The sequence below is a fragment of the Homarus americanus genome, unplaced genomic scaffold, assembly GCF_018991925.1.
Source record: "Homarus americanus isolate GMGI-L3 unplaced genomic scaffold, GMGI_Hamer_2.0 scaffold41366, whole genome shotgun sequence".
NCBI classification, from domain to species: Eukaryota; Metazoa; Arthropoda; class Malacostraca; order Decapoda; family Nephropidae; genus Homarus; species Homarus americanus.
The window spans coordinates 6,881,453-6,896,515 of NW_024723541.1; the positions used below are offsets into that span (position 1 = coordinate 6,881,453).

General features: G+C 38.6%; 1 protein-coding gene across 2 annotated transcripts in view; it reads left to right on the plus strand.

The window, feature by feature from the left end:
- The window catches only part of LOC121863616, a 63,508-nt gene that overhangs the window by 37,303 nt on the left and 11,142 nt on the right, over nt 1–15,063 (plus strand). For both annotated transcript variants that reach the window (XM_042362354.1, XM_042362355.1), the window contains 4 exons: nt 732–885; nt 1,563–1,736; nt 8,165–8,248; nt 9,465–9,682. In XM_042362354.1, coding sequence (XP_042218288.1) covers nt 732–885; nt 1,563–1,736; nt 8,165–8,248; nt 9,465–9,682 — 630 coding nt within the window. The remainder of the gene's footprint in view (nt 1–731; nt 886–1,562; nt 1,737–8,164; nt 8,249–9,464; nt 9,683–15,063) is intronic.

Consider the following 15,063-nt stretch of genomic DNA (forward strand, 5'->3'; position numbering starts at 1 on the left):
GGTCTACTGAAGTGGACAGAAACTGGACGTCTTAGTAGAGGGGGACTCAAGAATTAAGTTATAGCTACATGTGTTATGGCTGTTGAGCGTAATATGAATCATCTGATTTTATGTTAAGTAACATGTATGACTGTGGTCATCATGCACTAACTAGTGACTCGCCAACAGTAAGTGACTATTGATGTAACTACAGTCCAGTGTACATTAAAATAAATTGACAAGGAAAACAAAATGTGACTTAATGGGTAATACTGTACAAAATTGTTTAATAACATGAAACACTTGGATCATGAGATCATGACAATGCATTAGGTTGTGTATAACTGATGCTGAAATATGGTACTAACAGTACATGCCAGAAGTAGTACAGTATACTGTATCATGACAGTACCAGTCCATGTAGTTAGGTTAGGTTTAAGATAGGCAAAGTAAGGTCAAGTTATGTTAGAATAGCGAGGTGTAAGCTATGATATGTTAGTAAAAGTAAGAATTAATTGGCCTAAGTTCATTTAGGTGAAGTAATGTTGAATCAGGTTAAGATATGTTGGGTCAGGTAAGGTTGTTAGGTAAAGTTAAGTCAAGTTAGATAATGTTAAGTAAGATTAGGTAAGGTTAATTAAGGTTAGGTAAGTAAAGTAATCTTAGGTAAGATAAACCAGTGTTAGTTAACAGAGGAGCTGGGATTAGATTGGGTTGGTAATCACAAGAATTATACTATCGTGGCATTTCAGATGGTTGTGTTTGGTGTCGGAGATTCATGCCAGCATCTGGGGAGAAACATCACCACTCTGTTGGCACCTGTTGCCTGGCTGGGAGCACTGCTGGGTGTCTTCCCCTACAGCAGGAGGAGAGCCACTATTGATCCTGGAGAGTCCCTGGCTGACAGTGAGTGGCCACAGTTTCAATGTTTACTTCTGCAAACACCACTAAACACGTGGTGCATTGAGTGGTAGGCAGTAGGCAGCTACCAAACTGGGAGGTACTACTGCCTGGGAAGATATTGGAAGCATAATGTGTTGTCTAATGGTAGACCCTGCTGCCATATGGCATCACGAAAATTGTGACCAAGTCCCAGGTTGCTGATCTGACTTTCTGCCTCATTTACACACAATTGCAGGGTCTCAATTGTTTCTCTTACTTTGACAACACAACATACATATACTGTATTGTTTCTCACTCTTGATCTTTTTTTCATTTTTGTATTTTTTTATGGTTCTTTATTATAACTGTATTATTATTATTATTATTATTATTACTACTACTACAGTGTTTTTATTATTATTATTATAATTATCATCATTATTATTTTACCAGTTTATTTTCAATTTTGTATTATTTATCATAGATTTTGTTTACTATGAATAATCATTATTACATTTTTGCTCCCCAGGCCCTGATGTGGGTCAGTGACCTGTGCCCAGGTGGGCTAATCCCCATAAAAAAAAAAAACCTGTTCCTATTGTTATAACATATGCTGTAAGAAAATCTTCCTTATTAAGTTAATCAATTCCTTCTGTGAGGTACTAGATGTGAATTAAATCAAGATCTTATGGTTCTACCAGGTCCATCATCACTGATCCAAGCTGAAACAGACAAAGAGGCGCGTGAGAGAGCAGCACCAACGAGCCCTCACTCAGCTGACCCACCGTACCGCTTTGTGTTTTGGAGCTTCCGGTCTACTATTGTTGCTGTCTGGCTCAGCCTCGTGCTTCTGGGATATTTCCCCATGATGTTTAGTAAGAAGTTCTGTGTTGGATAGATAGATATTTATTTAGTAAAATCGTCATACAAGTTTACAATTGGTTTAGCATGAGTTGCAGACTCTTCCACGTTGAACACCCAGCCAGATGACCAGAGACGTAGAATCAGCTGATGATCTGGTAACAGTGTGTGTGTGTGTGTGGGGGTGGGAGGGGGAAAGACGGGGGAGTACTTGAGTTGCGTGTTGCATAATATAATCATATTTTATTTTATGCATTACAAAGTAATGGAAGTAGACGGGATTATTTAATTTAGGAATACATTTTTTCCAGTAGTATTACACGGTTTTATTTTTTGCACTGTAAATGGTAATTTTTAATCTAAAGTTGGAGGCCAGAGAAACACTTGATCTTAACCTTATCGCACCAATTCTTAGTAAGAATAGCATGGGAGACCAGGTGCCAGTTAATGGTTGATGTCCAACAAATACTTAGTTATAATACCTATTCTTATAATAAACTTATTTTTTGAGGATAGGAATATTGCAATAAAAAGAAGTATGGGAAGCTGTATTATTACATGAAATGAAACAAGTAGTGATTGTTATCGTAACGGAAAATAAAAGCCACTTATTATTGAAGAGAAAATAAAGTTTACAAAATTTTATTACATTTTTTCACTCAGAAGTATGAGAGACGACCTAGTGAAGGCGAAGCTCATGAGAGGTGGCTACGGTAGATTTTTGCTTTCACAAAGGCTGTCCTAATAAGTGACGATATGAGGTTGGACTTGGACATCAGAAATCATCGACAGAGGAACACCGTGCCAGCAGACTTGTCTTGGTTTGTCGACATTAAACACTGAACTTTTGGAACTTCTTGTTTTCACTGACATAAATTCTTCATTTTAGTATCCTGTATACCCACCTTCTTTGTTGATAACATCATTAAGTCTTTCGGGCATTGATCTAACAAGGTTGCGGAGGAAATCATGTTTGGCCCAAAATACCTCCCATTCTGCCTTGGTGTGGGCGGACAACTCTGCAGACGTTCTTTCCCTCGCAGGCTCCCAAGTGTTTTCAATATTCGCCCGTAAATTTTCCAAAGGGTTCATGTCAGCCCCCGACTAAGCCAATGCAGCAGCTGCAAATTCTCACGGTCAGCAAACCACTGTTGGACAACTCTAGCCGTGTATATGGGGCACCGGTCATGAACAAAAACAATAGGTCCAGGGGGGAAGGAGAAATTTGTTTCCTGCAGAGAGGACAAGAAAAAATTCTCCAAAATGTCCAAATACTTCTGCGGTGTAAATCTCCCGTCAATTTTAACCAAGTCCCCCACACCATGGACAGACATATAGCCCTACACATGACAGGTGCTGCATCCGCCAAGAGCCTCCTCGTAAATATGCTCACGGTCATACCTGTTGTTAGAAAATTTCAGCTGTTACTGTCATGATGCATTATAATTTGTGTAACTAACAATATTGCTGGAAACCTTTACTTCTATTATCTTGAAATTACTTTGGCTTAATATATAACTAGCAACTTAATGGGTTCCAATTTGGTATTTTATTTAGAATACAGCTGGATAAATAAATAAGCATAGTCATTATCGACGTGTGCCTTGCTGAGAGAGTAGAGATAGCACTGTAGTATTTATTTATATCATAGGATTGGTTTAGCAGTCAGGTGGAGTGGTAAAGACGTCACTGCTCCGTCACACCTCACATTGCTCATACGCAAACTTGAAAATCTTCGACCAGAGGGACCGGGTGGTAGGACCAGATGTTTTTATCAAACAAAATTGACAAAATCCAAAAGTTTTAAAAAAATAGATGCCACTGTGCTGATAACTAAGTCTTACTATAGTTCTCTGCACAGACTGGGATTAGTAGACTTTTTTAATTCGTCAGAAATACGACTTTTAAGGAGCAGTCTCCTACAGCCTTTGTTGACACCCACGGCACGTATGCACCTGTGGCTTGCTTCTTCATGTCATTTACATTGGCTGTGCTGTAGGGCTTTAAGTTATTATAAAAAATTCCATCTTTTTACCTAAAAGATTGTAGTGAATAGCATAAAAGATGATACCAGATGTAACCTTGGTACTATAAATACAATACTGGGGCTGGATACTCAAAAGTACATACAATATTTTATCTCTCAGTTCATTCTTTAAGTCAATCCTCGATCTTGTAAAATCTCTCTGTAGTGATGCTCAAAACAAAATATCCGCCATCTTCTGATGGCATATGTTGTAACAGGCTGTAAAGCCGCTTTAGTTAAGGATGGTCGGGTGATGAGCATGTCGAAGGGAATGATTGAAATCCGCCTTTTGACGCACTCACTATTTATTGATGTGGTCAAAACCTGCAGAGAACAAGGTGTTCATTTGTGACTTAATACAAAGTTCATACTTCTATTAATCTTAGTTGTGCTTCATTCCACATTGTCTTATTGCTCCAGTTAAGACAGAAACGAGTAGGCATAATTGATCCACAATATTTCAGTACTGAGAGGTACGTCATCACATAGGTTGTATACTTAGAAGTGCGAGTCAATGTAAATCAGTATGGTGTTCCAAGAGACAACAGTACTGTGTAAATTGTCTTAGCACAAACTCAGGGACAGGATTGTGAGTTGGTGGGTGCTCACGGTATGGCTGTAGAGGGCGATCTGCGCGTCAGAAAGGCCAGACAGTCACGCCACCTGCCGAACTGTATATTCAGCAAAAACCAGGATCGCGTGGCTGTAAACATCCCCTCAGCTCTCTCATCTCCCCTCCTACATCAGGTCACAAGGTACGGCACTGGGTAGCTGAAGCCAGCGGTGATAACAGGCTGTAACTTTACAGGACCTTTGGAGCTCCTGTAAAGGTATTGACCTAGACATAGCATATTATATTTACAGATTGCATAAATAGTATATACAGCATGCCCTTAAAATTCGCGAACTGTGATTTCTCGCGGATGACACCCTGGTTGTGCTCAAGAATGTCATAGGATAGTTTTAAAGTTACTGGCATTTTTGTGGCCAGGACAGGGAGCCATTCATTCTAGAGACAGTAATTTCCTTTACCTGTATTGTATATATGCTGTACAATCAGAAACAAATGTTTTAAAAATGTGACAGTCTATCCTCAAGTCCACTCCGTGCTTTGTTATTATAAAGCACGTAGTTGACTTGAGGATAGACTCACACTTTTAATATATTTGTTTTTGATTATTTGTGAGAGGATTGTCCCTTTATTATTTATTTGTATGTGTTTTGTGTGTGTGTGTGTGTGTGTGTGTGTCTACACACACACACATGCATATATACAATACAGGTAAAAAAAATAATTGTTCTAAGGGCAAACACATAAAGGGAATTTGAAGGGCATGTTGTACCTTCCAAGTAATGATCAACCTTATTAAAGCTGTTGCTTGGATATCATAGAATAATGCAGAAAATAGGTTTCGTATAATATTTCAATGGAAAATAATATTAAAAGATAAAATCTAATCAGTTACAAATCATATTATAAACTGCAGCTGTGTTTTTTCTTCAGCAGAAGATGGAGCTGATCGATGTACATTTCAGGTGTTTTTGAAAGATAGAGCTCTGTGATGTGAAAGGAGGTACTGAGACCTTTTGGACCCTCTTAATATAAGTGATGAACAATAGCTGAGGTTGTACATATTTCCTCTGTGAAATTGCGAGGAATTAGACACCTTTTTAGGGCGGATAACGAAGAGGTCTCATAGGCTGTATCGACTCACACCCAATTGTTGTTATTATTTGTACTTTTCATTATATTTTTTATTATAAACTGTGCTGCTAGTTTCTTGACTTGTTAAGTAGCGAATATGAAATTTTTTATTGCAAGTTGTAAATAAACTTTTTATTTTAATTTCAGTTGTAATCTTTTTTTTAAATATACAGTACAGTAGAACGTCGATTTAATGCGAATCGATTTAAGATTATTGATTTAAAGTGACACCCACAGTTAAAGACAATGTTTCAATTTAAAGCGAATCTTTCCTATTTTGCGCGAGTCAATCTGGCGCGTCATATATAAAAATTCGAACCTAATGTTTCTCTGGGCACGCTACACTGTCCTAAGGGCAAAGCTGTACTGTACATGTACTCAAAATACTGTACTAAATTATTAAAATTTTTGTCTAGTGCAAACTATAGCATGACTATATTCAAATTAATCACTATCTTATTTTCAGCAATGTAAATTATATTCTTCCCGGTCACTTCTGTAACATTTTATAAACAATATACAAAAACTCATTCTAAAGGACATAAATAAACAAATAAATACTTCACTAGACCTTCGGCGCAACTGTCAAACATGTCACTGTCACCTCCCCTTCCTCCCTCCCCCCATCTGCCCAGCCAGGGTTTTAGGCTTACAGTTTTTATCTTATATAATGTCACAAACTAAAGTTAGGATAATATAATTTGCATTGCTAGAATCCTTGCAAGACAACGAATAATTTGAATATAAACGTCATATATTTTGCATGAGAGATAAATATTTTTGTTCTTTGTATGTCTAATGCAAGCTATATCATGTTTATATTCAAATTAATCACTATCTTATCAGAATTTCAGCAATGTTAATTATATTCTCCCAGGTCAGTTCAGTGACATTTTATAAGAGAAAAAATTAGTCACTCTTAAGGACAGATAAATAAATAAGCACTAGACCTTGGCATCAACTGTCAAACATATCACCTCACCTCCCTCCCTCCCCCAATCTTCCCAGCCAGTAAACAGACCATTTTGCATTCCTTAATTTTAGCTGTGTTGATTTATGATTGTTTGTTTTAACATAATACTACAAAAAACAATGTTTTGTTTATTCTAGAGATGGACTGAGGTGCATCTGGGTAGACTGTCAGTTTTTTTAGTATTTTGTGTTTCTCTCAAGTACCAAACTAAATTATTCCATTGAAGCAACACTTGTATGTAGTGCGAATTTGGTTTAAAGCGACCTCTCTTGGAACGCTATCTCACATTAAATTGACGTTCTACAGTAATAGTTTTGTTTTGTTTGTGGAAAATAGGTAAGAAGGGTAAATAAAGTCCTTGGGCTGCTTTTTTCTTGACGGACGTCCTTATGTCAGTGAACTTTCTCTGAACGTTACCAACATCTCTTGGTACTCGAGCCATGAAATTCACTACACTTAAATCTGAGTCCTATGTGTTATTTTTATTTTTGTGGTGTTTTGTTGTTCAGTTTCCCAAATAAAACATCCTTCCATTTTTTCACCCCTTTCAGCATTGCTAAAACCTGTTAATAAATCTTATTCCCTCAGCCAGCTGATATCCTTAACTTGTGATTGGTTCATTAACTGCTTGGGTGGTTAGTGATATCTCTGTTACACACTGTTGGCAAGTAATGGGAATGCACTGGCCCCGAATGTATCTGAATCTGCTCCAGTGTTGGTCAAGTCTGGTCTTGAAAAAGTTCACACTTGATGCCATCACAACACTCTCTGGGAGACTGTTCCAAGAGTTCACAATTCTCACTCCGAAAAAGTATACTTAAATGTCCAATGTGTCCAATAAAAGGGCATATTCAAAACCCTCCAAAATGAAAAAAACTATCCCATTCTGCCTCTGGGCTTGTAGAGCTTGTGATTCCCACCCCGTCCCAACATAAATCTTAGATACGGCCTTGGCTTTTTGAACCAATTGGATGAAGTACTTATTGTTGACCTTAGGATTTGTCCAAATACAGCTCGCTGGCTGTGGGGGCCAGTCTGGGTGAAAGTCCAGGGCCACTTTTCAGTCCCAGTCTATTTCTGATGAGGTCCAACAATTTGGGTGTTTGCTCCCCTCTGTAATGAGTTGGATCTTTAACATTTTGGAATAGAAAATTGTCTCTTAGAGTTTTACAAAAAGGCTAGCAGGATTATTAAGGTCATTTGGCGTGGTTTCATTTCTCTAGTCATTGTCGGAATAGTTAAAGTTCCCCATGACAAGGAGGTGGCTAGGGTTGAACACCATTGCATTGTCAATTTGAAAGCGTAAGTGATTGGCTGAATAGCCTGCAGGAAGACTCACTCTACAATACTATAACACTATAACAGTATCACAAAATATATTTGAATCTGGGGGATTTATAATATTGTTAATACAATAGTTTGTAAGTTTGAATACCATAAGTTGGCTACAACATCGCCGAGTGTGTAATTTATGAGGTGTTTTGAGTACAGGTATTTGGGCCCATTATACTATATTGAATAACCTAAATATAGTTGGTTAGTTCTTAGAATAAAATGTCTTTAGTTGACTAAGGCCATCTATGGTATGATTGAGTCTGCCCCCCCCCCCTCAGTGTATAAAAAAACTTCCTACAATAGAAGAATATGTGGATAGCATCAAAAAATTTTCAGTAAATTCTGTACAGGTACAGTATTTGGTATCCTTCCTTGATACTAATATTGCTCTATGTTGCCACAGCCATGGAGCAAGAGCCCGTCACTGACACAGAAGGTACCGGTATTCTCCACAGCCTGTCCTACACCTCATGGTTCTCCCTTATAGGTACAGTATGTTATTTTTTTAACGGGGATTAGCCCACCCGGGCACAGGTCACTGACCCACATTGGGGCCTGGGGGGCAAAAATTTAATTAATAATATTAATTCATAGTACAGTACAGTACTGTAAATAAAATTTATAATAAAAAATTAAAATTTATAAATAAAATAATAATGATAATAATAATAATAAAATACCATAAATAAATACCAAAAAAAAAGAAAAAAGATCAAAAGTGATAAATGTATGTTGTGTTGTCAGTAGTAAAAGAAACACCTGAGACCCTGCAATTGTGTGTAAACGAGGCAGATCGTCAGATCAGCAACCTGGGACTTGGTCAAAATTTTTGTGATGCCACATGGCAGCAGGGTCTACCATTAGACAACACATTATGCTTCCAATATCTTCCCAGGCGTTAGTACCTCCCTGTTTCGTACAGTGCCGGATTTAGACCTGTGGAGGCCCAGGGGCAGCCTCTTTGTGGAGGACCCCCTCATTATAACTACCCAAGAGGGTAGGGTGGCGAGTTAAGCGAGCCTAAACATCTGGGAGTTCCGGGGGTCGCTGTAAGACCCCCGGGAAAATTTTTAAATTTGAACATTTCTTTGGAGAATTTTGAAGCCATATGCAGTTATATTGAGGAAATTAGAACATTGAGAAATTGTTAATTAACTGTATATTTATTGATAGTGTACAAATTCCCAACACACACACACAAAAGTGAGACATGACTGGAGTCATTCATGTGGTTTCAAGTCGACCAGCCCTGATATAGCTACTACCGCACATGTCAAAAATTTTCAAGAGACTTCACAGAAAAGAATATATTAGTTATTACAGAGAGATGATTCTTTGCATTATTAATCAGATAAACCTCTACTCAAATAATGGTTCTGTCCAAGAATACATGTATAGGCTTCTTTAAGTCCAAGGTCAGATGTAATATGTGGAGGCCCCCAGATTGTGGAGGCCCCTGGGCAGCTGCCCACTTTGCCCACTCCTGAATCCGGCCCTGGTTTCGTAGCTGCCTACTACCTACTCCCTAGTGTTTTATGCAGTGGGATGTATGGTGTACACATCTCTGTCCTATTAATTCAACAAGTGCTAATTTTCAATCAGGCTCATAACTTTGAAAATATCCAGTTGTAATAAATTAAGGGAAATATACCACTTGAATCTCTGAGAATCTCTGATTGTTATTTGTGTATATTTTGTATCAGTGATGTACTTTGGTTGGTGGGCAGTGATCAGTCATCGCAGAGAGTTTGAGTCCCACCTAGCAGCCATGGAAAAGTACCCCACAGCCTTCAGGGATAACCGCTCCTGCCTCGTGCTGATGCTAGGTCTGATTTTCTTCCTCTTCAACCTTGTCCTGCAGATGGATGTCACTAGGAGGGCCCTCCCAGCCAAAGATATACCTACTCTCTTCTTTTATATGGTAAATTGTCTATTTGAGACACTGATTATCAAAATATACTGTTCAGTCAGCCAAAAATGCATTGACTCCACCCTGACTGTTATACTTGCAATTTTACCTGGTAATACTTGGTGAAGTCAGGCTGTATGTAATGGGAATTCTGATTGGTGCATCTATTTTCGGTTGTATCACCATCAGGATAAATATTTCACAATCCAAAGGTATAGCATTTTTATAATAATAATAAACTATTCATTGTATTAAAGATCATGACGAGTTTCTACTACACAACACAGATTGTATGCGAAAACAACAATGAGCGAGCAAACAAGTTTATAATGTACAGTACCACGACAGCAGGGAATGAATGTGTCATAATGCTAGAGTTTAGGGTGATACTCTGAGATAAATCAGCCATTCATAGGCATGCCATGTAGTCCCAGGATAGTAACAACCAATCACAACGCTTGCACACTCTGAATTCTCCATGCAGCTAGCCCACCCATGCACTCGGCCCGTGATGCAATGGGTCAGAAATTCATTTGAATGCCTGGAACGGAGAGATGTTCTTGGGATCTCTCATAATTTCATTTTTATTTTCCAGATACAGTATTAGAAAGTTCGGGAATCAAAGATTCTGGCTGTCAAGAATATTACTCATGTATTGTAGTATTTTAGTTATCATGGCCTACAACAGGCATGGGCAACTTTTTCCTCATCTCCTGGGCTGTATTACAATTTAGGTATATTTCTGCGGACTAAACCAGCAAAATTTATATCCGACCTAACCCTAAACAGGGGCGGATCCAGGCATCTCAAAAGGGGGGAGGGGGCGCTGTAAGCCCCCCAGAAACTCTTTTTAAATCTGACCAATATCATGGTCTTTTGAGGCCAGTTTGAAGCCATGTGCACTTGATATTAAGAGATATTCTGAGGTCAATAGTAATTACTTTATACTATACAAAAATGCCTGAGTACAATACTGCATTAAAGAAAAAGTATTGGAATTTTCTGTGAAAGTGAGGGTTCAGGACTCTCCCCCCCCTTCTGGATCCGCCCCTGCAAAAGTAAAGTTAATATTGTATTTGCATGGACAGTGAAACAGTTTATCATCACGTCCACCTTATGATATTTTCAGTTTGCAATCAGTCTTTTCTCCATTTATGAAATCAAATCCGTCATAATTTTTTGAATAAAATGTTAAAATTTCTTGGTATTTAACAGAAGATGAGTGAAGTAATCTGTGAATACGTTGATTTTTCCTACAGTTAAAAGTATTTTTCTTACTTATAAGACACACCCACCAGAATAATGTCAATGTTAATCTTGGTACATGAGGAACTACAATGAAACAACCTCTAGGCACATGTGTTTTCTTGTTTACTTGTGGTTATCAGCACTTACTTGGATCACGCGCACCTACAGTGATTTACTTGCATATATATATATATATATATATATATATATATATATATATATATATATATATATATATATATATATATATATATATATATATATATATATGTATATATATATATATATATACATATATATACTGTATATATATATATGTGTGACCTCCCCGACTTACGTCCATTGGTACTTACGACCTGCACTGACCGTATGTCCGTCGGGACATATGACTGCGACCGTCGTGACCAAAAATATTTTCAAATGACGCGCGCATTTTCTATACCGAAACGTTTCCGTCCCGGGCGAGAGGGAGGCGCGTCTCGGGTCGCCTCGTGGGTACACTCACTCAGTGGAGCGCTTTGTTGGTGTTTGGCTATCATATTTTATACTGATCACGCTGTGAACTTTCGTTATTATCGTATTTAATTGACTTTATAATGACTGGAAAGCGTAAAAGTGAGAGTGCTGGTGGTGTTCCAAAGAAAAGGAGACAGGCAATTACTTTTGAGATGAAAATGAAGATAATAACACAGCATGAGAATGGAAAAACTGTAGCAACAATCTCACGTGACCTAGGTTTCTCACACTCGACTATATCCACTATTCTGAAGGACAAGGAACGTATTCGTGATGTAGTGAAAGGAACAACACCTATAAAGGGAACTATAATATCAAAGAGAAGACAAGGTCCTATTCACGATATGGAAAAATTATTGGTGATATGGATAGAAGACCAGATACAGAAGCGTGTACCCTTAAGCCTTCTAACCATTCAGGCTAAAGCAAGAAGCCTGTTCCAAAGCCTGAAGGAGCAGAGATGAATGTGATCAAACTTTTACAGGAAGTCATGGGTGGTTTGTTAAGGTGAGTGGAGAGGCAGCTAGTGCCGATGTTGGTGCTGCCGAATCTTTTAAGGAGAAGTTAGATGATGTGATTGTGGAAGGGAATTATTTGCCTGAGCAAATATTCAATGTGGATGAGACTGGATTATTGTGGAAGCGCATGCCTGAGCAGACATACATCCACAAAGAGGCGAAAACAATGCCAGGATTCAAGGCATTCAAGGACAGAATTACACTTCTGTTGGGGGGAATGTTGCTGGTTTCAAGCTAAAGCCCTTCATGATCTATCATTCAGAGAACCCCAGGGCTTTTAAACATGTCAGCAAGCACACACTGCCAGTGTTTTATCGCAGTAATAAGAAAGCCTGGATGACCCTAGCACTGTTTGAAGATTGGTTCATGACTTGTTTCATTCCACGAGCCAAGGAGTAGTGTCTGCAACAACAGATTCCATTCAACATTTTACTGATTTTGGATAATGCTCCGGGACACCCACCACACCTGGACGACATGCACCCTGATGCTAAGGTAGTGTACATTCCACTTAACACTACCTCTATCATCCAACCCATGGATCAAGGTGCTATTGCTGCCTTTAAAGCGTATTATTTACGCACGACCTTCGCTCAGGCTGTTGCTGCTACTGAAGGTTAGAAAACGCTCAGAGAGTTTTGGAAGGAGTACAACATTTTGTCATGTATAAAGAACATTAGTGCAGCATGGGATCAGGTTACAAAACATTGCATGAATGGAATATGGAAGAAAAGCCTGAAAAGATATGTGAACAGTTTCAAAGGATTTAATGAAAATGAAGTTATTTCGGATATTAGTAACAAGATAGTGGAGTTAGGTAAACAGCTGGAGTTACTTCTCTTGTCTTAGTTCTTACTCTTACTCAGTTGTCACATATTCTTGGTAGCATGGACATTCTTTTGGTAGCATGGACATTCGTTTGGTAGCATGGTCATTCTTTTGGTAGCATGGTCATTCTTTTGATAGCATGGTCGATGGTCCAGGCACGTGGGTATGGTAATTCTGGTATCAAGTCACTTGGACGGAAATAAAGGTAAAATACTGTGGGAGAAATGAATACTCCTAAAATACTCTAAGAACAAATTTATTAATATGAAATCAAAGGGAAAAAGATATATTATTAATTTATAACTACCAGGCTCAACTCCTGGGCTTATTGCAGACTCAGTACTTTCTTTATTTATTTTCTTAGTTACTTATTTTCTTATTTACTTTACTCAACAGTAATTACTCAGATCTTACACTCTTACTGCACACAACCTAACTGGTGTTACAATATTACATAGTAGGACCAGTTCCTTGGCCCTACTCACAATACATAGTACATGGCACTCATTGTACATTACGTTGCTTCTCACACCTACTGGTGGTACGTGGCATTACAGTACAAGTACAAGACTTTACTCAACATACTCGTTAATACTGAAAATAGCAGATACAGAGGTCCACTACCCAACATGGGATAATTATTTCCAACTAATTATCCCTAACATACATGTTACAAAACTCTCTGTGGACATATACTTCCAGGGTGCGTCCCAGGGTAGAACACTGAGATTCACGACCGTTGTTATGGTCGGTGGTAGCCAGACACATGGCGAGTCTGGGGTCGGCACTACGAGGCAGTGGAGCAGATTAATCAGGCCGCATCGATGCCATCGTTTCATATACAATCCCTGCTGGGTTTCTACTACATCCGGGGCAGTTGTCGAGTGATCCAAGAGTCACAATTGGATCTGGAGAAAAATGTTGGAGCGGGCGTCAAGAGACGGAAGCATGACAACACAAACACTACAAATCTCGGTCTAGAAACGACAGACGTATTTACGTTATATTACTTCTTACACTGGGTTAATGACAATTAAACTGTTAAAGCATGAACACTGATGAACATTGATATTTACTACAATTGACTGAATCAAACTGATTGACTACACAAAACATACCTGGAGAAAAATGTTGGAGCGGGTGTCAAGGGACGCTCGTCCTGCGTGATGCACGGGTATATATATCCCTGAGTTGCCAGTGATCGCTACTCACGCAATGACAATAATTACAAACAACTCTAACTGTTAGTCATTCAAAGATGACCCTCAGTTGACAAAGGTCTGGCGAATTAGTTGATTTACACAGACTAATTCAAGATTGAGCTTCCCAGGAGAAAGTGGAATAAACAACGCATTGATAACTGTCTTCACAAAGGCGGGACTCTGGGAGGGAAACACAAGTGTAGCGTCTATGGGGAAAAACACGTCTTCTCAGGGGTCGCTAACCCACTCATGTTTTGCTGTCGTGGAGTTTAATAAGAATCATTAGTTAGATAGATTAGCAGTCAACGTGACCATGACAGTTGGACAGTTGGTTGAAAGTGTAGCAGAAGAGCTCACTAACGAGGATCTTATTGAACTAGATGCACAGAAATTTGCAGAGGAAGAAGAGAGACAAAATGTAGAAGAAGAACCTGCACCCCCCAAAAAGTTTTCCGTGAAACATATGGCAGAGGCATTTGCATGGATCAAAATTATGAGCATTATGCCAAAGTTGACAGAATGATCCAAGATGCACTTGCTTGCTGCAGAGAAATTTATAATGAAAAGAAAAAGCAAACTGTGCAGTCTAAATTGGACATCTATTTCAAGAAGTCCCCCAGTGCTGTCTCCTCACGCCCCACCAGTGCTGTCTCTTCACTCCCTCAAGATGATCCTATACCTTCAACCAGCAAGTTTCCACAGCACATAAACCTGTCTGAAGAAAGCGACATTGATGACCCACCCAGCCCTGTCTCCTCTTCTGCTTCTTCCAAATAATATAGTCTCCATGTATCCTGTGCTTTCAGCTGACTACATTTAAGGTAAGTGCTCAGTCACACTGTATCCATTCCTCATTATTTATTACTTTTACTGTACTGTATCCATTCCTCATTATTTATTACGTTTAGTGTACTGTACAGTATATCATTGTGGATTTTTAATTTTTTTTTTTTAAATTTTTTTTTAATTTTATTTATTTTTTTATTTTTATTTTTTTATCTATGTCGGACTTACCAGGACTTACGACCTGGATTTGGGTCCCTAACCCCGTCGTAAGTCGGGGAGCACCTGTGTGTGTGTG